General features: G+C 42.2%; 1 protein-coding gene across 1 annotated transcript in view; it reads right to left on the bottom strand.

Moving 5' to 3' along the window:
• LOC131401968 (zinc finger protein 705A-like) overlaps positions 1-25,224 on the bottom strand; it is a 58,377-nt gene extending 33,153 nt beyond the window's left edge. Inside the window, exon 1 of the mRNA XM_058537004.1 lies at positions 25,201-25,224. Within this exon, the coding sequence (XP_058392987.1) occupies positions 25,201-25,224 (24 nt within the window). The remainder of the gene's footprint in view (positions 1-25,200) is intronic.
• Positions 25,225-25,641: the final 417 nt, after the last annotated feature.

Below are 25,641 nucleotides of genomic sequence, written 5' to 3'. Positions count from 1 at the left end.
CAGTTCCTCTGTGCTGATTTCCTGCACTGCCCTCAACACTTCATCCCCAACCCAAGGCTGGACTTAGATCTCCCCTGGCAATATGGAAAGTGACCTTCCTAGCAGTTACCCCCAGTTTCTCTCCTCCCCACCCATGCCCAGGTCCCCTCTCCCCTTCCTATGTCGCCTCCTCAACCATCATCTCAGGTCTGCCAAGGTTCCCTTGTAAGCTCCACATCCAATCCTTCCTCCAACCCCCTCCCATTTCCAGCTCTTCACTGACACACTTCCATTTTCCTGTCTGGTTCAAAGTCCCCAGGCTCCTGTCCCAGGTCACTTAAAATGGATTGGCCCCTCCAAAGCTTTGGACCCAACTATAGGTACCTGCATAATACCTTCCTCTCGTCAAGAACATCCCCCTCCACAACTTGCACTAGCAGCCTTTAATGCTTCACCCACACAAACATATCCCTTCTTTCTGACACTTCAGCATCCTCAGTGCACCTCCCAGCATCCCTCAGGCCCTGCCCACCAGCTAGGGATAGCAGCAGTCCCTAATCAGTAGGTCTTAAGACCCTCTGAATGTTCCTGCCTTTTCCTCCATCATGACTTGAGACTGAGGACTATCCAGGGGCTCCAGAGAAATGGATCACAGAGGCTAATCCAACTGATACAAGACAAACCCAGTTTAAGATAACGTCCTTTAGAAACTATCATCCTTCAAAAGTCACAGGGAAATGTGACTTTTAAAATTATGGGTATAGGACAGTCTTCCCAAAATTGAGAATCATTAGTCAGGAGCTCACTTCAGTCAGTTAATTGCCCATTTGGGAAAAGAGGGATTAAACTCTGAATGGATCTGGCACAGGTGGCTGGAGATGAAGGAAATGTATAATGCAATCCTAATTAATAAATTATTTACCAAATCATTAATTATTCAATCGAAGTAAAAACAGTAGTGGATTTAAAATAACATCATCAAGATAATTTATAAGGAATCAGGAATGCTTTATTTAGTGCCTTATCCCTTAATTGACATACTTCCAAAATTAGAAAGTATCTTTCTTCAAAATTGTTGACAATATAATTGACAAATGAAATTGTATAGCTTGAATGTGTAGATATGATGATTTGATACACATTTACATTGGGAAATGCTCACCACAATCAAGTGAATTAACACCACAGTCCTCTCATACGATGTCCCATGATCTTTCTGTGTGTTCTGTGGTGATAGCACTTGCATCTACTCTGTGATGAAGTTTCAGCTATAAGAATCAAAAGTCTATTACTGTAATTGACAATATTCAAACTTTACAGGTGAAATATAATGAAATTAAGAGATGCAGAGGTTTGCATGTTGATGAAGTTCACCATGATTACTAAAAAAGGATTGGAAAAACAGAAAACTGAAACACTGTACATTCCTAGCCAAACAGGATGCTTGCAGGTAAACTTCATGCTATTAAAGACAGATAAACAGAGAAGGAGACTACAATGATTGCTTCTTCTCCACACTGCTTTGCCAACACTGCAAAGCCCTGACACTGTTCACTCTTGGAAATGAAACTACAACTTATTTGGGATTGAATAGTGATAAGAATGTTTACAAACAACAACCTAGAAATATCATAGACAAAGTTTTGAAAGTAATGGCTGCTTTCAAAAAGAAATCAACAATGCAATCGAACTTTCAAAATCTGTAGCATTCAAGTCTAATTGCAATAAACTAAAATACAGTGTAGAAAAAGAAGACTGACAATCTATCTACTCCCCAAAATGAAAAAGATCCAAATATTTAATCGAGGAAAACCTCTGTAGAGTTTTAGGAAAAAACATAAAATAGCCCTAATTGAATTAACCAGACATATAAATCAGTGGCAGTTAACACATATCGTAGTTGGAAAAAAGTCACCACAAAACATTTTCCCTTGTAATTTCTGATCCACCTAAGGGATTTTCTCTTCAAAGCTGAGGAGAGAATTGAAAAATTACGAATTAAAATAACAGAACCAAATAGAGTGTATGCAAATTGTTATAGTAAACGGTGTGAAAGGGAGACCTTTGTTTTGTAGAAAGTATCCAGTTTATTTTGCCTTGGGAGGGTGGCCCCAAGAGTGGCAGGTGCAACCCTGGTTTAGTGGAGGGAGGGCCGAGGGACAATTCAAGCCAATGATGTGAAAATCAGGGGCGCTTGCCATCCTTGGAAGGATAGGAGGCCACCAGGAGGTCTGAGGCTGCTGTTGGAGATCAAGGTGGGGCCCCTGCTGCCCAGGGTAGAGTGCAGGAGGATGAGACCAGGCCGTGGCTAAAGGGCCATGGACCCAGGCCAATTGAGCAGGTTCATAAATAATTACTGCAGGGCAATTTTAAAACTACATACAATTGCAAACGTCTACAAACTGCAATCTGTGGAAACTCCCCAGAGGACTGACGATATAGAACAAGGGAAACACTCAAACCACGTTACTGATGGTTGTACTTATTGACCCGCATTGGAGGTCTAGGTTGTCCCTTGGAATCAATGAGTAACTGCTGAGAGGAGATCCTCGGGAATGTGCACTCCCAACTGTCCCATCACCATAATGCAGACCTGTTCCTAACCGTCTCCGCGGACTGACCGCTAGATGAAGTTGTGAAAGTCACACAAATATCAACCAATGGGCAATGAGGCTAAAAAAAGAAAGTCCCATATCATTGACATAATATCAAGTAAAGGCTTAAGAGACTGAGCGGAGTGGAACTCCCTGGGTCAACCAAAGGGACCTGTCAGGAACAATTATTTGAGTCACAAGACAAAGTACAAAAGAAGCCCGTCTCAGCAGGACAGATACCACACAAAGCCTTCTCTGTGGATTCCTAGAGCAGTCCAATGCGTAGACATGGAAAGGACAATGGTAGAAGAAGGGTCTGCAGCGAGGGAAGAAGGAAGAGTTTGTGTTATACAGATACGGACTTTTAGTTGGAGAACATGAAAAGCTGGGGAGACAGATGATGGTGATGTTTGCAAGACAAGGTGAATGTATTCAAGGCGGTAGAAGACTACACTTCAATGCCTTCCAAGAATAACGACAACGTTAGACATACTTCTCCACAACAACAAAAGTGGAGAGAGAAACAGGCATTGGCACAAATGTTTCTTTTCCTTACGGAAAACAGATATTCTTCAAGGTATGCCCAGCAGTGTCTGACAGTTTATAATGTCTAAAAATGCTACACAACACCGGAAGGTTCATGGCTTCAAGACCTGCTTAGCTCAAAGGTGGGTAGATGAGGTAGATTGACTGAGATCCACTTAACAAGGTGATGTAACCTTGAAACAGTATAAAAGCCTGCCCAGAAAGGAAACTCCACATCTGATCCTTCCGAAGGCATCTTGGAAGCTGCATCCCATCCAGGGGAGGTGTTCCTGCACCCACCTGTGGGAAATCAGACTGAAGGAGCACAACTGGATTTCAGGTGGGTTTCCATTATGAATTTCCCTCTCAGAAAATCACTCTGAGAAGGAGGACAGTAGGAAAAAGAGGGAGTGATATGGCTTTAGGCACGGGGGTATAGAGCCTTTAATTTTAATAATTCTGAGAGAGACCGATAAGGTACATCATTTTGAATGTTCATTATCAGATGAAGTTCAAATTCCAGAGAAAATAGACCCCAGCCCCTGATGTGCATGGGGCAGTGAGTGAGCAGGAATGCACACATGCTGGGTTTGGCAATGGGCCTTTAAAGCCTATAGAATTGATTAGTTCTTACTTCGTTCAAAGATATTCAGTTCACATTCCTTGGACACTAGTGAAAAATGGGGCATGAAGATGACAAATAAAATAAAACAGTTCTGACCCTACTGAACTTGGGAGGCTCCAGGGCAGTAGAGGAGAAAAGACTTTTCCTATGTGAATTGAAATTTGAAAAGTGCCTCCTCTCGTGTCAAAGAGGATCTTCAAGCTTTGGAGAAGCTTACTTTGTTTTTGACTTTACAAGACCTGTGCCCCAGCATTCATTGCAGCATTCCCGTCGCATGGATTATTGTGTACCTGTGGAAATAATGTCTACCTTTGTCCACATAGAGTGCTTTGTGACAAAGCTCAGCAAAGTCTCTAAAATCACTCTTTCAAGGATGGAAATGCAAATTCACAGAGGATGCCTCCCATGTCTGGTCTTGAGCCATGTCCCATTGTGGGGAGAGGGAGTCAGGGAGAAGGACATAACCTCTGAGATGGAGACATCACCTTGTGATTAATGTGTTTTGACTGAGTGGTCATGAGGTCCCTTCATCCCCACTTGGGGAAGAAGGTACATGAGGGAATTAAGTCTTTGTCTCAATCTGAATGTTTTCTTCTGCTTTTGATTCAGGAAAGCTGAAGATCAAGTCCTCAGAAACACTGAGGTGACGCTCCATGGAGGTGAGGCAGATGGCGGGCTGTTCCACCCAGCACGGGCCCTCCAGACTCTCTAATGCCCAGAAATGGAAGAAGCAAGCGAAGGGACCAGCAGCAAAGAAGCCTCCCCCACCAGAGGAGAGTATCCCAGGGTAAGTGGGGAGATTTGGATCTGTGGGGAACCAGGGATGTGCATGGAATCCAGAGACAGGGTTTGGACATGGCCACTTCTGTGGCCATCACTCTGTTGTCCTTTCCCATGCAAGGATCTCCTGCCTTGAGACCCGATCACCAAGCACATAAGTCCATACATAGACATGGAGGAACAACCTCACTTCCCCCTTCCTGTCATGTCTGGCTTGGATTTTATCTTAATCTTCAAATCTCAATACTCTATTCACCTGGAGACCTCCAATTCTTCCTCCTCTGTGCTTCCCTACCACAGGCTGGAGGGCACCATAATATCCTCAGTGTACTGACAGCTACTTCCATATGACCTGCCCCTATACATAACAAACATTCCCCTCTCAAACTTGGAACCCTTTATTGACTGTGGAAATGTGCCTGTGCTTTCTGCTGACTCAGTGCCCACCTCCAGCTCCACCCACAGGTGAAGTGCAAGGAAAGCGGAGAATTTGGGAACAATAGAAGATGTATCAGGCGCTCAATGAAGCGTTGGCAAGGGGCCATAGCCCCCCTGACCTTGGGCTCCAACAAGCGGAAGGAGAGGTAAAGCCAGGGAATCTGCAGGTCCCACCAAACCCAGGGCTCTTGCAGAAGCCTGAGAGAGAGAAGGAGCAAATACAAAAGTGAGGAACCTGGGAGCTTGTATCCAATCTTTCGGCTGAAATCCAAGGAGACTCAGGTGTCTCCCCAGCTCCACATGGTGTGCACAGCCACCTCCAGGCCAGGACAGAGGCATGGAGAGAGTGAGATAGGGGCTCACTCTCCTCCAGAGTCTACATTCAGGTGCTCACTCTACTCCTGTTGAGTCACTCAAGGGGGTGGGGAACATTTCGGAATTTTGCCCATGACAGGGAGAGAAGCAATGGAGTCCAAAGGAAAGGACTTCCTGAGAAAACCTGCAGGGCTCCCTGCAGTTGGGGTAAGAATCTGAGGTGGGGAAAAGGCCTAGGGCTTCATAGCTTGGCTCCCTGCTCAACACTGAGGGCACATGGTACACAGGAATGTTTGTTCCAACTGGGGACAAGAAAGTGTGTTCCTCCCATTACACATGGTTTGTCGTGCAGGCAACAGGAGCAGGAGAGCAAGGCTCTACTGAAGAGACATCCCGGGGGACCCCAAGAGAGTCAGCTGCCACATGGGAAAGAACTGACAGAATCCTGTGACTACCTGAGGGTGAGTGTCCCCTGGCCACCCTCTTGTTCTTTTCCGGGCAAGCCGGATCAGCCCTAACCCCCTTCTGTGAGAGGGAACTCTTCAATTCTATGCCAACCAATGTGATCAGTTAGTGTCTCTTTCAAATGTCATTTTTCTGGATTTCTTGGGGTTCACAGGACTCTCTTAATTCTCCCAACAATATGCAGGTGGGTGATGTGGAAGTGGTTTCACCATAACCTTCTACAAGGTGGAATCATTCATGAAAGAACAGACCTCTTTCCAGTGGCGGTATATGGCCCCAAATTTTTCCTCAAAGCTCTTTAGTTGTCACTCTGCCTCCAAAAGAGCAGGAGCCATGCAAATTCCCTAGAAGACTCTTGGAGAGGTCGTTTACACAGCCTTTAGAATGAGACCATAGCAAGAACCTGTATTGTTTCCTACCTGAGGTAAACAGGCAGCAAGGTGATATTTGCAGTTTCTTATTTCCTGATCACCATGGAGGTTGAGTCCCTGATGATTTGTAAATTTAACACCTGTATAGCTCATACGATTCAATTTCATGTTATAAGTTCTGGTTTTTACATGTGTTATTGAGTTAATTTTAATTTCTCTCTGATGGTGAGGAAGTTCTAGTATGTAGTCTTTGTGTGTCTTTGTGTTGTCTTCCAGCTGGCAAACAGGCCAATGACCCTGGGCACAGGAAATCTGTCCTGGGCCCCAGTCTCACTTACAGGTGACCTGTGAGGACACCTGAATGAGGACCAGAGGTCCTGCAGTGTATGCCATCCAAAGACCTGAACAGAGCTTCTTCTCACCTCGTGGAATTCAGAATGGAGAGGAAGTGCCTCTCCCTGACTCGCCTCATGCAGCATCCAATCACGTGGCCCAGGATCCTAACCTCATTGTCCAGCTGAGGGACAAGAAGCCCCATTTTTCCTCCCTGGAAGATCCCCAGACTCTCTCCAAGACATATGGCCTGGGACACGTCCTCAACCCCCAGGCACAAGCCATATATCTGTATGTCAACTCCAATCCCAGCCTACAGGCTGCTGGACCTACTGTGGACCAGGGTACAAAAATAAGCATCAAGGCATCAGGTAAGAGACCGGCACAGGTCCCAATTCAGACTTTCCAGACCATCCAAAAGAAACCAAGACTCACTTCCTTCCAGACCCCACAGAAGAGCACTCAGAGTCCACATCTGGGGGTTTTCCAGACTCCCCAGCCTCCATCACGGACAATTGAACGTAGACCCACTGCGGCAAGCCAGACGACCAGAAAGATGCATGTCCGGGGCAAAAGCATTGACCTACAGCCTCCACACAACAGACGTCACCTGAATACCGCCCAGACCTGCCCTGTGGTGCATCGCCCAGCACTGAACCGAGTTCCGGGCCAGCCCCTCAGAATGGTCTTCAGGAGATTAGACAAGGGCTGGTGGAGCTCCAGATTCCTGACTGCTCCCTCCTGCCTTGCAGCTGAGAAGACAAGCCCTCCTGGGCATAGCCCACCCAATCTAGAGATGTCTGAGAGATGCTGTGCCCGAGTCGCACCGAGTGTCCTGGATAATGACCTCCAGGTTTCCTTTTCCTCTGAAGTGAGTGATTGGGAGGGAGACACCTCCTGCCAAGGAAGACGTGTCCTCCCACTCCAGGAGACCTAAAGGTGACTGTTGATTGTGGAGAAGTCACAAGGAGCAAAGTTTTTCTCAGAAATCAGCTTTTCCCCATCCCTGTTCTGGGTACACATGTTGGAAGCCCAGACGATGCTTGTGGACACACACAGGCAAACACTGCCATCTTTCATGATGGAAGCAGAAATGACGGTTCAAAAGGCGCTAATCAAACTGGAATATGAAGTTGTTTTACACTGAAATCCATTTGATACTACTGAGTCCAATTGCAGGGGTAAGGTCTCAACTTAAAGATAATGGGAGATGCACGAACTCAAGATGGCTGCGTAGGCGGACTCTGAACTCACCTCTCCCCATGGACACAGCCAATTTACAACTACTCGTGGAAAAATTACCCCAGAGAGAGAACTGAAAACTGGATAAGAGGAACTCCTGCAACAAAGGAGAATCCTAATTGAGGTAGACCAGGGGGAGACTCGTTTCTGGAGAGGAGCAACGCCGCCTTCACAAACTGCAGCACCTCGCAGCTGCCTGGGAGCAGGCCAAAGGTATACAGCCCTCCCTGGAGGGGCAGCGCCCCAAGCTGTTGAGGACCACGCTGTGGGGATTTTGTGGACCCAGCACAATCGAGACAAGTGGCACAGTATCTGACTATTCCTGCCCCTAAAACATTGGCAAGTACCCCCAGAAAAGCTAGTTCACAAAGAAATCAAAACCGGCTCTTAAAGGGCCCACGCACAAACTCACCCATTTCAGAAAGCAACCTAAAATCACCAGAAAGAAAGGTGCACAGTGCTTTGGTGACCATAGATTCACTTAATAGGTCCTGAGTGCATCTCGGTGAGAGGTGTAACCACTCCAGGGACTGGGACATTGGCGGCGGTCATTGTTGTGGCCAGATGTGGGCGTGCTGACACAGACGCCACTGGAGTTCTCCCTGGGGAGTGCCAGCCCAGGGTCTGCCCCGCCCCTAGACCACTGATTTAATCCAGCTCAGACAGGACAGGAAGCCCACTATAGAGACTGGCCCCACACAACAACAAGCCCTCAGGCAACTTGTGGGCCTGCATCGATTGGTGAGTGGATTCTCTGCACCTGGCAACTGAACCCACTTCAGTGGTGCTGGGCGTGCACAAGGAGCGGGTGGAGAGTGTGGGGCCGTGATGGAGTGTGTGGGCCTCCCAGCGTGGAGAGATTGGGTCTGCTTTGGGAGGTCAGGGCACACCCACGGGGCAGGACTGTGTTGACTGTGTGTGTGGACCTGTGGGTGGGGGTCTTGTCAGCTGCAGAAAACTTGTGCTTCTCAAAGACCCACATAGGGGGTTTGCCCCACCTTCCAAAGCCTGAAACAATTGGGTGCTCCCGTGCCTTAGGCCAGCTCCACCTAGCTACAATCCTCAGAGAGCTGAATAGAGACCTAGAGACTGGAGGCTTACAGCAATTGTAAGGTCCTGAGCCTAACATCCTGCCATGTTGGGGGCCTATTCACTTAAAAGAAATACTGCAACACAGATGTGGTATTAGAACTTGCAGCCAACTGTGCTGCGGCTACCCACACCTGATAAAGAGACTGAAGGGCCCACAACAACTACAAGCAGCTGAGCATTACAACAGTTGGCAAGGAGCACAACTCGGCATCCCTGGTTGCCTACAGGGAGAGCAAACAGGCCACAACAGAAGGACACACGTAACCAACATACGGGTCACCCCTGGAACATTGAGAACTGAGGGAAGCACACAACAGGCCTCCTAAGGCACCACTTACATAAAGTCACCTATCCAAGAGCAGGGGAAATAGCTAACCTACCTAATACGTAGACACAAGCACAGGGAAAGAGGCAAAATAAGAAGGCAAAGGACTACATTCCAAGTAAGGGAACAGGACAAAAGCCCAGTAAAGGAAATAAGTGAAACAGAAATGAGCAATCTACCTGACAGAGAGTAAAAACAAAGAGTGTTAACGATGCTCACTGATCTGGGGAGAAGAATAGATGAACTCAGTGAGAATGTCAACAAAGAAATGGAAGATGTAAAAAAGAACCAATCAGAAATGAAGAATACAATGCTGGAAATGAAAAATTCACTAGAGGGACTCAAAAGCAGAGTAGAGGATACAGAAGAACGGATCTGCATCCTGGACGAAAGACTAGAAGAAATTACTCAATCACAACAGGTAAAAGAGAAAAGAATTAAAAAGAGTGAGGACAGTCTAAGGGACCCCTGGAACAACATCTAGCGCTCTAACATCCATGTTATGGGTGTCCTGGAAGGAGAAGAGTGAGACAAAGGGGCATATAATCTATTTCAAGAAATAATAGATGCAAAATGCCCTAACCTAAGGAAGGAAACAGACACCCAGGTACAGACAGGACAGAGATCCCCAAACAAGATAAACCCAAAGAGGCCCACAACAAGAGACGTCATAATCAAAATGCCCAGAATTAAAGATAAAGAGAGAATCCTAAAAGCCGCAAGACAATGTCAAGTTACATACAAAGGAAACCCCGTAAGGCTATCACCTGACATCTCAGCAGAAACCTGACAGGCTAGAAGAGAGTGGCACGATATATTTAACGTGCTGAAGGCAAAAAACTTACATCCAAGAATACTCTACCCAACGAGGTTATCATTCAAAATGGAAGGAGAGATCAAAAATTTAACAGACAAGCAAAAATTAAAGGAGTTTGAGACCAAGAAACCAGTGCTACAAGAAATGTTAAAGGGACTGATTTAAGGGGAAAAAAGAAAACCATAAATAGGAAAAATTATCTGTTTCCATGATAAGAGGGTAATGGATACAAATGCACAAAAAAATAGGTTAGATAGGTTATCAAAAACATAAAATGAGGGAGGAGGGGAGTTAAAGAGTAGAGCTTTCAGACACAGGTCAAACTAGAGAGACCATCAATTATGTATAGAAGAAGAAAGGAACAGAGAAGGACTACTAAAACACTGAGAAAAAAAAAGGTAAAAAATGGCTGTAAGTACCTACTTATCAATCGCTACTTTAAATGTCAATGGACTAAATGCCCCAATTAAAAGGCATAAGGTGGCTGATTGGATAAAAAAACAAGACCCATATATATGCTGCATACAAGAGACACACTTCAGACCTAAATACACAAACTGAAAGTGAAGGGATGGAAACAGATACTGCATGCAAATGGCAATGAAAAGAAAGCTGGGGTTGCAGTACTCACATCAGACAAAATAGACTTTAAAACAAAAACTGTAAAAAGAGACAAAGAAGGGCATTACATAATGATCAAGAGAAGAATCCAACAAGAGGATATGACACTTGTAAATATCTACGCACCCAATGTAGGTACACTTAAATATATAAAGAAATCATTAACAGATATAAAAAGAGAAATAGACAGTAACACAACAATAGTAGGGGACATTAACATTCCACTTACCCCAACAGATAGATAATCCAAACAGAAGATCAATAAGGATATATTGGCCTTAAATGACACACTAGAACAGATGGACCTAGTAGATATATACAGAGCATTCCATCCAAAAATCGAAGAATACATGTTCTTTTCAAATGCACATGGAACAGTCTCCAGGATTGATCACATATTAGGCCACAAAACAACTCTCCATAAATTTAAATGGATTCAAATAATACCAAGCATCTCTTCTGACCACAACGGTATGAAACTAGAAATGAACTATAGGAAGAAAATCAGAAAAGCCACAAATACATGGAGATTAAATAAAATTCTACCAATCAACAACTGGGTCAATGAAGAAATCAAAAAAGAAATCAAAAAATACCTGGAGACAAATGAAAATGAAAATACAACATGCCAGAATTTATGGGACATAGCAAAAGCAGTTCTAAGAGGGAAGTTTATAGCAACACAGGCCTATCTCAACAAACAGGAAAAATCTCAATTAAACAATCTAACCATGCACCTAAAGGAACTGGAAAAAGAAGAACAAACCAAGCCCAAAATCAGTAGAAGAAGGGCAATAATACAAATGAGAGCAGAAATAAATGAAATAGAGAAAAAAATAGCAAAAATTAATAAAACCAAGAGCTGGTTCTTTGAAAAGATCAACAAAATTGACAAACCTTTAGCTAGACTCACCAAGAAAAAAAGAGAGAAGGCACAAATAAGTAAAATCAGAAACAAAAGAGGAGAAATTATAGCAGACACCTCAAAAAATAGAAAAGATTATAAGAGAATAATAAGAAAAGCTATATGCCAACCAATTTGACAATCTGGAAGAAATCGATAAATTCTTAGAATCATACAACCTTCCAAAACTGGATCAAGAAGAAGTAGAGAATTTGAATAGACCAATCACCAGTAAGGAGATTGAAACAGTAATCAAAAACCTCCCCCAAAATAAAAGTCCAGGACCAGACGGCTTCCCTGGTGAATTATACCAAACATTCAAAGAAGACTTAATACCTATCCTTCTCAAACTCTTCCAAAAAATTGAGAAGGGGCGGAAGCTCCCTAACTCATTCTCTGAAGCCGACATTACCCTAATACCAAAACCAGACAAGGACAACACAAAAAAAGAAAATTACAGGCCAATATCAATTACAGGCCAAAAGCATTTGACAAGATACAGCATCCACTTATGATAAAATCTCTGAATTAAATGGGTATAGAAGGAAAGTACCTCAACATAATAAAGGCCATATATGAGAAACCCACATCGATGAACATTGATGCAAAAATCATCAACAAAATATTAGCAAATCGCATACAACAATACGTTAAAAACATTACACACCATGATCAAGTGGGATTTATTCCAGGTATTCAGGGATGGTTCAACATTCGCAAATCAATCAACGTAATATACAACATTAATAAAATGAAGAATAAAAATCACATGATCATCTCAATAGATGCAGAGAAAGCATTTGACAAGATACAGCATCCACTTATGATAAAAACTCTGAATTAAATGGGTATAGAACGAAAGTACCTCAACATAATAAAGGCCATATATGAGAAACCCACAGCTAATATCATCCTCACTGGCGAAAAACTGAATGCTATCCCTCTGAGAACAGGAACCAGACAAGGATGCCCACTGTCACCACTCCTATTTAACGTAGTACTGGAAGTCCTAGCCAGAGCAATCAGGCAAGAGAAAGAAATAAAAGGGATCCAAATTGGAAAGGAAGAAGTGAAACTGTCATTATTTGCAGATGACATGATGTTATAAATAGAAAACCCTTAAGATACCACCAGAATACTTTTAGAAGTAATAAACGAATATGGTAAAGTTGCAAGATAGAAAATCAACATACAAAAATCAATTGCATTTCTATACACAAACAATGAAGTAGCAGAAAGAGAACTTAAGAATACCATCCCATTTACAATTGCAGCAAAAAGAAGAAAATACCTAGGAATAAACTTAACCAATGAGATGAAAGAGCTGTACCTGGAAAACTATAAAACATTGCTGAAAGAAACTGAAGAAGACACAAAGAAATGGAAAGATATTCCGTGCTCTTATATTGGAAGAAGTAACATAGTTAAGATGTCTATACTTCCTAAAGCAATCTATAGATTCAATGCAATCCCTACCAAAGTTCCCACAACATTTTTCACAGAAATAGAACAAAGAATCTTTAAATTTATGTGGAACAACAAATGACCCTGAATTGCTAGAGGAATCCTGAGAAAAAAGAACAAAGCTGGAGTTATCACACTCCATGATTTAAAAATAGACTACAAAGATATAGTAACCAAAACAGCATGATACTGGCACAAAAGCAGACACAGAGATCAATGGAATAGAATCGAAAGCCCAGAAATAAACCCACACATTTATGGACAGCTAATCTTGGACAAAGGACCCAAGAACATACAATGGAGAAAAGAAAGTCTCTTCAACAAATGGTTTTGGGAAATCTGGATATCCACATGCAAAATAATGAAAGTAGACCCTTATCTTACACCATACACAAAAATTAACTCCAAATGGATTAAAGACTTGAATGTAAGACCTGAAACTATGAAACTTCTAGATGAAAATATAGGCAGTATGCTCTTCCACATCAGTCTTAGCAACATATTTTCAAGCACCATGTCTGACTGGGCAAGAGAAACAGTAGAAATAATAAACAAATGGGACTACATCAAACTAAAATCTGCACAGCAAAGGCAACCATCAACAAAACAAAAAGAGAACGTAACAATTGAGAGACGATATTTGCAAACCATACATCTGATAAGGGCTGAATTTCCAAAATATGTAAATAACTCATGCACCTCAACAGCAAAAAAACTAACAAGCCAATTAAAAAATGGGCAAAAGAATTGAACAGACATTTCTCCAAAGAACATATACAGATGGCCAAAAGACACATGATAAGATCTTCAAAATCCTTAACTATCAGGGAAATGCAAATCAAAACTACAATGAGATATCAATTCACGCCCGTCAGAATGGCTATAATTAACAAGACAGGAAACAACATGTGTTGGAGAGGATGCGGAGAGAAGGGAACTCTCATACACTGCTGGTGGGAGTGCAAACTGGTGCAGCCACTATGGAAAACAGTATGGAGATTCCTCAAAAAATCAACGATAGAACTACCATATGATGCAGCTATTCCACAGCTGGGTATTTATCCAAAGAACTTGAAAACCCCAAGGTGTAAAGATACATGCACCCCTGTGTTCATTGCAGCCTTATTCACAATGGCCAAGACTTGGAAGTAACCTAAGTGCCCATCAAGGGACGAATGGATAAAGATGTGGTGTATATACACAATGGAATACTACTCAGCCATAAGAAACGATGAAATCCTCCAGCCATTTGTGACAACATGGATGAACATTGAGGGTATTATGCAAAGTAAAATAAGTCAGAGGGAGAAGGTCAAATACCGTATGATTTCCTTCATTAAGTAGTAGATAATAACAAAAATAAACAAACACATAGACAGAGACATTGGATTGGTGGTTACCAGATGAGAAGTGGGGAGGGAAGAGGGCGAAAGGGATAATTCGGCACATGTGTGTGGTGATGGGTTGTAATTAGTATTTGGGTGGTGAACAGGATATAATCTATGCAGAAATAGAAGTATAATGATGTACACCTGAAATTTATACAAGGTTATAAACCAATGTTACTGCAAAAAAGAAAAAATTAAAAAAAAAATAAAAGATAATTGGAAACTAGGAAATTAATCTGTATTTCTGCTCTGATTTACTTATGTGGGCAAAATGGGTAAAGGGCTCAAAGATGTCCTTGGAAAACTGTAAAAAGTTCTCTGAGCTGGGATGAGCTATTTTGACTCCGTGTGGTTATTTCCGTGGAAATCCAGAAGGGGGATATTCTCATGGCTTTTTCCTTTGGGTTTTTAAATGCCATTAGAAAGTTGTGTTTTAAACTGTTCTTTGATACTAATAAAATTCTCCCAAATGTGACCTATCGTAAGCAATTTTGATTTCTAAGCATGCAGACCATTTTAAAAATTAGTTCGACTCATCCAAGTTAATTTGACTAGGTGAAGCAATGGTTGGCAGTATGTAGGACTATTAGAAACACAGATTCTAAGGCACACTCAGCCCTATGGCACCATTATGCGCATTTTGACAGTGAGCTCCAGTGAAGCTTAGGCAGATTTCAGTGAGATAAGCGTGCCTGCAGACTTATTCTAACGGTGGCTCACATGGGTCTCAGGTGCAGGGTTGTAGTAAATACCTGTGCCTGAAGCCTACTGCAAGAGAAACCAATTGAGGTTGTCTTTATTGGGGCCTGGGCACTGGGAGCTTTTGAAATCTCCCCACTTGATTCCAGTGGGCAGCAAATTTTGAGATCCACTGGAGGTGGTGTGCAAAGATTTCACCTAAGTCACCTGTGATCTCCATTTTCTCATTCTGGAAAAGCTCTGAGTAGGATCCAGAAAAATCCCACGCCTCAGTAAGGAACATTTCCTTAGGAAGAACTAATGACTACTCCTACCGTCCTGTAGGACATCCATTGACGAGTGTTTCTTTCTGTCTGCATAATTCTGTGCCGCCCGAGCAGGGCAGCCTCTGGTAGAGCACACAAGGTCATGAAAAATAAGGGAAAAGTCAAGATGCCGCATTTGGGCCACAACCCAGCCTGCCATAGCTTGTGAAATGGTCCAGTCTCCTTGGGACCTGGGTCAGAGCTGCTTCCTTTTGGCACCTAGGCCCTGGTCTCATGTCCTCCATCCTGCCCCATAACTCTCTTAGAGATTCTGACAACCCCATTCAGGCCGGGGCACCATAGAACAACCACACACCATTGCTGAGATGACTGCATTCCCTAAATCGACCTCGGGGATTTCAATGGCAACCCGGTGTTCTGAACACTTTAGCTAACACTCCTTTTCACAGTCTCGTGCACACAGAAATTTCTTAGATGGACAGGGCTCAATACCAGGGAATTAGGAGTTTGGAAGACTGCGGAGGACGCATCCGTTTCTATTTCTCAAAACTTCACTGGGGATCCTGATGCTATCTCAAGACCCACTTCCACTGGCACTCAGCCTGGGAAAGCAAGCACAGGACACACAAGCCCTGACAGCCAACCATCACGTCTCGATACAAACACAGTGGGTGTCAGTGAAGAATACCCAAGATCTGACAGAAATCCTACATTATTAGCTTAACCTCAGGACATTGAGAGAATAATACAGGAGGAACAGGGTCTCAGCAGGACAGCCTTCAGGAAATAGCACGCCTTCCTACATTCAGCGATGTTGCTTGAGCATCTAGTGTGCAGTCACATGTTCCTTAGGGCTCCCTGGGTGCAAGGAATTGTTCCGGGAACCTCAGTACATTAGAGGAATTAACTCTGCTCTACCTTGGTAGTTGGGACTCTAAATCCCGCACCAGGAAGGAAGACGTGGAAAAGGGAGATGTGGGAGCAAAGACATTGCAGCCAGACAGGCGACTTGATGGGAGAACACTATTGTGACCTGGAAGAGTTTCAAGAGTTGAGGCACAGTTAGGAAGCCATCCTCGCACCATCGTTTTGGCCAATGGCAGTTCCTGGGCTCTTGAATGGAAAGATAGAATTCTGCACGAAGAGGATGCTTTCCTCTGCAGCCATTCCAGGCAGACCGGAGCAGTTCCGGTGGCCCCAGGGCATCTTGGAAAACATTCTGGGCGCTCCTGCCCACCATTCACTAGCCTTCTACGTCATCCAGAGCCATTCTTTGGTCCCTGAGCTGAAGTGAAAAACTGGTGCTGGCTCGGGCTGGCTAAGGATGCCCACACTGGGCTTTCTGACAGCTCAAAACCAATGCTGGTCCTCGGATGATGTTCTAGATTTGTCCAGAGACTCAAGCAGCCAAGGACACCCTTCTGATTCTCTGCTTCTGGCATGCAATGGCCTCAGCCTCCAAGATGAAGAACAAATATTTCAAGAATGTCTTCAGACAGATAGGTTCTTTGCCATAGAGGGAGAGTCTGGGAGCTGCACTCTCTATATCTGTCTCTTTGGGAACCTGCATGCACATCTTCAGTCAATGAGAAACTCTTCAGAAATAGAGAATCCCTACTCATTGTGGAATAAAGGTAACCAGAACTATAAGCCATAAAGACAACAGGTAAAATAATAAAAATAACGGTGAATAGCAATGATAACAATAAGGATCATCGACTCAATGATGCTAATCCCAATCATTATAATATTGGAAATCACGCTCAGCCTCTAAGGAGGGCAAATAAACATGCAGATTCTCTTGCAGAATTACAGTCGACTGAAACACTCCACATTGGTATACCCAACAGGATGCTTTCAGTCAACTTCTTGTCTCCAAAGCCATAGAAACTGAGAAGGAGCCCCCAGGGTTTGCTTCCTCTCCACACAGTGCTGCACACACTGCCAGGGTCATGACACATGAGAAATGACGGCATTGTGCACGCTTGGAAATGAAATCTGAACCTCTTTGTTATTGGCTGGTGATACGATGGTCTATGAGGCACATCCTAGCAAAATCTGAGAAAAAATCCTTGAATGAACAGCTGCTGTCAACAAACAATCCAAGTACGGCAATCGAACTTCCAAAATCGGTAGCATTCATGTCTAACTGCAATAAACTGAAATACTACGATGGAGGAGAAGGGTTACTGACAATATCCCTTCTTCCGAAAAGAAAGAGATCTAAATATGAAATCTCAGAAAACCTCTGTAGAGTATTATGAAAAAACCAAAAATACCCCTAATTGAAATAAACGGACATATAAATTAGGAGCAATTAACACACATCTTACTTGCAAAAATATCAACAGAAAACACTTTCCCTTACAATTTCTCATCCATTACATTATAAATGCCAAGGGATTTTCTCCTCAGTGCTGAGGGGACAATTGAAAAATTAAGAATTTTTCAGGAACACTTCACAAGCGATGTTTGGTCTTTCTCAGTGATTTACATTAGAAACCACATGATATCAATGTTTTTCATTACAATGTCAACTTTTTTCATTGATGGTGAAAACTTGAATTACATGCTTAAGGTAGTGTTTGCCTAATGTCTCTACTGTTGACCTTGTTCACTATGCTAGTTTCAAATGGTGACCTGTTTCCCTACCATTCCTTTTGCATTTTTAGTAGGCCTTCTACTGTCAAGGAGTGTGTCTCATTTCCCTCCTCATATGAAGGCATATATTCAGGTGTGTCTGAATATTACAATTTACTTACTTTGTATGATCTCTTGGATTATATTATTCAATGTCCTGAAATCCATTATTGTCAGTTTTCATTTGATGATATATTTGTCCCAAATGTGGCTACCAGAGTCCCTCCAATCTGCTTCCTTTTTCCTTTTCACCTGTGCACTTCCTTTTTTGTCTAATTCTTTACTTTCTAGCAAAATATACCTCAGGCTCATCTTGTACATTTCCTCCCCCAACACCAATTTTGCATGTGCCTGCCTCAATCAACCCTTTCTCCAAGGAAATTGGGTTCCTATTATTGAGGAATGAAAATTACAAATGAAGATTTGAGTGGTATTTGCCATTGTGACTGAGGTGTCATGGCTTCTAGGCCCTTTCAGTGGGCAGGGTTAGGATGAAGACACATGCACACACACACACATACACACATCGTGAATTCATGCTAATAAGTCTAATTCCAATGCAACACCCAAGACTTATCTTCTTGTTCCTCCTTAAGTATTTCTATCTCCATTTTCCATTACTGGGTAACTTAAGTCGAATAACCTAAATACATTTAATCATGAACTCAGTCACACAATTCGTAAAAAATACTTTCAAAATTGCTACACTCAATCACTGGGAAAAAAAGTCAAGTAGCCATAAGAATAATGTGCAGGTACTTTTATCTTTCACTTGAGTATGTATAGTAAAAACACTGTTAAAACTTACTTGAATTTTTTTTTTAATTTTTTGTTTATTGCAGTAATATTGGTTTATAACATTGTAAAAATTTCAGGTGTACATCATTGTACTTCTATTTCTGCATGGACTACATCATGTTCACCACCAAAATACTAATTACAACCCATCACCACACACATGTACCGAATTATCCCTTTCACCCTCCTCCCTCCCCCCTTCCCCTCTGGTAACCACCAATCCAATCTCTGTCCCTATGTGTTTGTTTATTGTTGTTATTATCTACTACTTAATGAAGGAAATCATACGGTATTTGACCTTCTCCCTCTGACTTATTTCACTTTGCATTGTACCCTCAATGTCCATCCATGTTGTCACAAATGGCTGGATTTCGTCGTTTCTTATGGCTGAGTAGTATTCCATTGTGTATATATACCACAGCTTCTTTATCCATTCGTCCCTTGATGGGCACTTAGGTTGCTTCCAAGTCTTGGCTATCGTGAATAAGGCTGCAATGAACACAGGGGTGCATGTACCTTTGCAAATTGGTGTTTTCAAGTTCTTTGGATAAATACCCAGCAGTGGAATAGCTGGATCATAAGGTAGTTCTATCGTTGATTTTTTGAGGAATCTCCATACTGTTTTCCATAGTGGCTGCACCAGTTTGCACTCCCACCAGCAGTGTATGAGAGTTCCCTTCTCTCCACATCCTCTCCAACACATGTTGTTTCCTGTCTTGTTAATTATAGCCATTCTGACGGGCGTGAGGTGATATCTCATTGTAGTTTTGATTTGCATTTCCCTGATAATTAGTGATTTTGAACATCTTTTCATGTGTCTGTTGGCCATCTGTATATCTTCTTTGGAGAAATGTCTGTTCAGGTCTTTTGCCCATTTTTTAATTGGGTTGGTAGTTTTTTTGTTGTTGAGATGCATGAGTTCTTTATATATTTTGGAGATTAAGCCCTTATCAGATGTATGGTTTGCAAATATCTTCTCCCAATTGTTAGGTTGTCTTTTCGTTTTGTTGATGGTTTCCTTTGCTGTGCAGAAGCTTTTTAGTTTGATGTAGTCCCATTTGTTTATTTTTTCTATTGTTTCTCTTGCCCGGTCAGATGTGGTGTTTGAAAAGATGTTGCTAAGACCGATGTTGAAGAGCGTACTGCCTATGTTTTCTTCTAGAACTTTGACAGTTTCAGGTCTTACATTCAAGTCTTTATTCCATTTGGAGTTAATTTTTGTGTATGGTGTAAGGTAAGGATCTACTTTCATTTTTTTGCATATGGCTATCCAGTTTTCCCAACACCATTTTTTGAAGAGACTTTCTTTTCCCCATTGTATGTTCTTGGCTCCTTTGTCAAAGATTAGCTGTCCATAGATGTGTGGGTTTATTTCTAGGCTTTCGATTCTATTCCATTGATCTGTGTGTCTGTTTTTGTGCCAGTACCATGCTGTTTTGGTTACTATAGCTTTGTAGTATATTTTGAAATCGGGGAGTGTGATACCTCCAGCTTTCTTCTTTTTTCTCAGGATTTCTTTAGCTATTCGGCGTCTTTTGTTGTTCCATATAAATTTTAGAATTCTTTGTTCTATTTCTGTGAAAAATGTTGTTGGAACTTTGATAGGGATTGCATTGAATCTATAGATGGCTTTAGGAAGTATGGACATCTTAAATATGTTAATTCTTCCAATCCAAGAGCACGGAATATCTTTCCATTTCTTTGTGTCTTCTTCAATTTCTTTCAGAAATGTTTTATAGTTTTCGGTGTACAGATCTTTCACCTCTTTGGTTAAGTTTATTCCTAGGAATTTAATTCTTTTTGTTGCAATTGTAAATGGGATGGTATTCTTAATTTCTCTTTCTGCTACTTCGTTGTTAGTGTACAGAAATGCAACTGATTTTTGTATGTTGATTTTGTATCCTGCAACTTTACCATATTTGTTTATTACTTCTAAAAGTTTTCTGGTGGATTCTTTAGGGTTTTCTATATATAAAATCATGTCATCTGCAAATAGTGACAGTTTCACTTCTTCCTTTCCAATTTGGATCCCTTTTACTTCTTTCTCTTGCCTGATTGCTCTTGCTAGGACTTCCAATACTATGTTAAATAGGAGTGGTGACAGTGGGCATCCTTGTCTGGTTCCTGTTCTTAGAGGGATAGCTTTCAGTTTTTCACCATTGAGGATGATATTAGCTGTGGGTTTCTCATATATAGTCTTTATTATGTTGAGGTACTTTCCTTCTATACCCATTTTATTCAGAGTTTTTATCATAAATGGATGCTGTATCTTGTCAAATGCTTTCTCTGCATCTATTGAGATGATCATGTGATTTTTGTTCTTCATTTTATTAATGTGGTGTATTACGTTGATTGATTTGCGAATGTTAAACCATCCCTGCATACCTGGAATAAATCCCACTTGATCATGGTGTATAATCTTTTTAACGTATTGTTGTATGCGATTTGTTAGTATTTTGTTGAGGATTTTCGCATCGATGTTCATCAGTGATATTGGCCTGTAATTTTCTTTTTTTGTGTTGTCCTTGTCTGGTTTTGGTATCAGGGTAATGTCAGCTTCGTAGAATGAGTTAAGGAGCTTCCCCCCCTCCTCAATTTTTTGGAAGAGTTTGAGAAGTATAGGTATTAAGTCTTCTTTGAATGTTTGGTACAATTCACCAGGGAAGCCGTCTGGTCCTGGACTTTTATTTTGGGGGAGGTTTTCGATTACTGTTTCGATCTCCTTACTGGTGATTGGTCTATTCAAATTCTCTACTTCTTCTTGATCCAGTTTTGGAAGGTTGTATGATTCTAAGAATTTATCCATTTCTTCCAGATTGTCGAATTGGTTGGCATATAGTTTTTCATAGTATTCTCTTATAATCTTTTGTATTTCTGAGGTGTCTGTTGTAACCTCTCCTCTTTCATTTCTGATTTTACTTATTTGTGCCTTCTCTCTCTTTTTCTTGGTGAGTCTAGCTAAAGGTTTGTCTATTTTGTTGATCTTTTCAAAGAACCAGCTCTTGGTTTTATTAATTTTTTCTATTTTTTTTTTGGTCTCCATTTCATTTATTTCTGCTCTGATTTGTATTATTTCCCTTCTTCTACTGATTTTGGGCTTTGTTTGTTCTTCTTTTTCCAGTTCCTTTAGGTGCATTGTTAGATTGTTTATTTGAGATTTTTCTTGTTTGTTGAGATAGACCTGTATTGCTATAAACTTCCCTCTTAGAACCGCTTTTGCTGTATCCCATAAATTCTGGCATGTCATATTTTCATTTTCATTTGTCTCCAGGTATTTTTTGATTTCTTCTTTGATTTCTTCGTTAACCCAGTCGTTGTTCAGTAGCATTTTGTTTAATCTCCATGTATTTGTGGCTTTTCTGATTTTCTTCCTATAGTTGATTTCTAGTTTCATACTGTTGTGGTCAGAAAAGATGCTTGGTATTATTTCAATCTTCTTAAATTTATGGAGACCTGTTTTGTGGCCTAATATGTGATCAATCCTGGAGAATGTTCCATGTGCATTTGAAAAGAACGTGCATTCTTCGGTTTTTGGATGGAATGCTCTGTATATATCTACTAGGTCCATCTGTTCTCGTGTGTCGTTTAAGGCCAATGTTTCCTTGTTGATCTTCTGTTTGGATGATCTATCCGTTGGTGTAAGTGGAGTGTTAAAGTCCCCTACTATTATTGTGTTACTGTTTATTTCTGTTTTTATGTCTGTTAATAATTGCTTTATATATTTAGGTGCACCTACATTGGGTGCGTAGATATTTACAAGTGTCATATCCTCTTGTTGGATTTTTCCCTTGATCATTATGTAGTGCCCTTCTTTGTCCCTTTTTACAGTTTTTGTTTTAAAGTCTATTTTGTCTGATATGAATACTGCTACCCCAGCTTTCGTTTCATTGCCATTTGCGTGGAGTATCTTTTTCCATCCGTTCACTTTCAGTTTGTGAGTGTCTTTAGGTCTGAAGTTTGTCTCTTGTATGCAGCATATATATGGGTCTTGTTTTTTTATCCAGTCAGCCACCCTATGCCTTTTAATTGGAGCATTTAGTCCATTGACGTTTAAAGTAGCTATTGATAAGTATATACTTACTGCCATTTTTTAACTTTTTTTTTTTCCCTCAGTGTTTTAGTAGTCCTTCTCTGTTCCTTACTTCTTCTATACAGAATTGATGGTCACTTTAGTTTGACCTCTGTCTGAAAGCTGTACTCTTTAATTACCCTCCTCTCTCCTTTTATGCTTTTTATATCATATCTAACCTCTTTTTTGTGTATTTGTATCCATTACATTCTAATCGTGGAAATAGATAATTTTTCCTATTTGTGGTCTTCTCTTTTCCCCTTAAATCAGTCCCTTTAACATTTCTTGTAACACTGGTTTCTTGGTGACAAACTCCTTTAATTTTTGCTTATCTGGGAAAATTTTGATCTCTCCTTCCATTTTGAACGATAACCTTGCTGGGTAGAGTATTCTTGGCTGTAAGTTTTTTCCTTTTAGCACTTTAAATATATCGTGCCATTCTCTTCTAGCCTGTAAGGTTTCTGCTGAGAAGTCAGCTGATAGCCTTATGGGGTTTCCTTTGTATGTAACTTGACATTCTCTTGCGGCTTTTAGGATTCTCTCTTTATCTTTAATTCTGGACATTTTGATTATGATGTGTCTTGGTGTGGGCCTCTTTGGGTTTATCTTGTTTGGGGATCTCTGTGCCTCCTGTACCTGGATGTCTGTTTCCTTCCTTAGGTTAGGGAAGTTTTCATCTATTATTTCTTGAAATAGATTCTCTGCCCCCTTGTCTCGCTCTTCTCCTTCCGGGACACCTATAACACGGATGTTAGTGCGCTTGATGTTGTCCCAGAGGTCCCTTAGACTGTCCTCACTCTTTTTAATTCTTTTCTCTTTTACCTGTTCACCTTGGGTAATTTCTTCTAGTCTTTATTCCAGCTCATAGATCCGTTCTTCTGTATCCTCTACTCTGCTTTTGAGTCCCTCTATTGAATTTTCCATTTCCAGTATTGTATTCTTCATTTCTTATTGGTTCTTTTTTTATATCGTCCATTTCTTTGTTGCCATTCTCACTGAGTTCATCTATTCTTCTCCCCAGATCAGTGAGCATCGTTAACACTCTTTGTTTGTACTCTCTGTCAGGTAGATTGCTCATTTCTGTTTCACTTAGTTCCTTTACTGGGCTTTTGTCCTGTTCCCTTACTTGGAATGTATTCCTTTGCCTTCTTATTTTGCCTCTTTCCCTGTGCTTGTGTCTACGTATTAGGTAGGTTAGCTATTTCCCCTGTTCTTGGATAGGTGACTTTATGTAAGTGGTGCCTTAGGAGGCCTGTTGTGTGCTTCCCTCAGTTCTCAATGTTCCAGGGGTGGCCCCTATGTGGGCTACGTGTGTCCTTCTATTGTGGCCTATTAGCTCTCCCTATAGGCGCCCAGGGAGGCTGAGTTATGCTCCTGGCCAGTTGTAATGCTCAGCTGCTTGTAGTTGTTGTGGGCCCTTCTGTCTCTTTATCAGGTGTGGGTAGCCCCAGCACAGTTGGCTGTAAGTTCTAATACCACATCTGTGTTGCAGTATTTCTTTTAAGTGAGTAGACCCCCAGTGTGGCAGGTTGTTAGGCTCAGGGCCTTACAATTTCTGTAAACCTCTAGCCTATTAGGTCTCTTGTCAGCTCTCTGAGGATTGCAGCTGGGTGGGGCTGCCCTCAGGCACAGGAGCACCCAATTGTTTCAGGCTTTGGAAGGTGGGGCAAACCTCCTATGTGGGTCTTTGAGAAGCACAAGTCTTCTGCAGCTGACAAGCCCTGTTGCCCACAGGTCCACACACACAGTCAACACAGTCCTGCCCCGTGTGAGCGCCCCGACCTCCCCAAGCGGACCCAGTCTCTCCACGGCGGGAGCCCCACACACTCCGCCACCACCCCACACTCTCCACCCGCTCCTTGTGCACACCCTGCCCCCCTCAAGTCAGCTCAGTTACAAGGCTGCAGAGAATCCAGTCACCAATCTATGCAGGCCCACAAGTTGCCTGAGGGCTTGTTGTTGGGTGGGGCCAGTCTCTAGGGTGGGCTGCCTGCCCTGGCTGAGCTGGATTAAATCGGTGCTCTAGCAGGTGGAGCAGACCCTGGGCTAGCAGGTCTCAGGGAGAACTCCAATGGCGTCTGTGTCAGCACGCTCACACCAGGCCACAACAATGGCCGCCGACAATGTCCCAGTCCCTGGAGAGGTCTCACCCCTCACGGAGATGCACTCAGGGCCTATTAGGTGAGTCTCTTGTCACTGAAGCACTGTGCACCTTTCTTTCTGGTGATTTTAGGATGCTTTCTGGAACGGGTGAGTTTGTGCGCGGGCCCTTTAAGAGCCAGTTTTAGTTTCTTTGTGAACCAGGTTTTCTGGGGGTGCTCCCCAATGCTTTAGTAGCAGGTAAAGTCAGATATTATGCCGCTGGTCTCGATTGCGCTGGGTCCACAAAATGCCCATAGCGGGGGCGCTCCCCGGCTCAGGGCCCCGCGCCTCCAGGGAGGGCTGCGTACCTGTGAGCTCTTCCTGGCGGCCATGAAGCTGGCGGCTTGTGAAGGCGGTGTTTTTCCTCTCTAGAAGGGAGTCTCTGCCTCTTCTACCCCAGTTAGGATTGTCCGTTGTTGCAGGAGTTCCTCTCATCCAGTTTTCAGTTCTGTCTCAGGGGTAATTTTTCCACGAGTAGTTGTAAATTGGCTGTGTCCACGGGAGGAGGTGAGTTCAGAGTCTGCCTACGCCACCATCTTGACTCCGCCTCCTGAATTTGTTTTTTTTAATTTTATTTGTGAGATTATGATTGTCATTTGATATAAAATTAAGTTCATTTATGTTTTCATTTTCAATATGTTTCTGCCCATCCTTGCTTATTTAATTTCATTTTTGAGTACAAAAATTCCAAAAGAAAAACCTTATAAACAGGTGCCTTCAGAAATGTCCTCCTCCTCCTGTCACTTCCT

This window comes from Diceros bicornis, assembly GCF_020826845.1.
Source record: "Diceros bicornis minor isolate mBicDic1 chromosome 29 unlocalized genomic scaffold, mDicBic1.mat.cur SUPER_29_unloc_2, whole genome shotgun sequence".
Taxonomy (NCBI): domain Eukaryota; kingdom Metazoa; phylum Chordata; class Mammalia; order Perissodactyla; family Rhinocerotidae; genus Diceros; species Diceros bicornis.
Note: the sequence above shows the minus strand (reverse complement) of the source record. Positions and strands in the feature narration are given on the sequence as shown.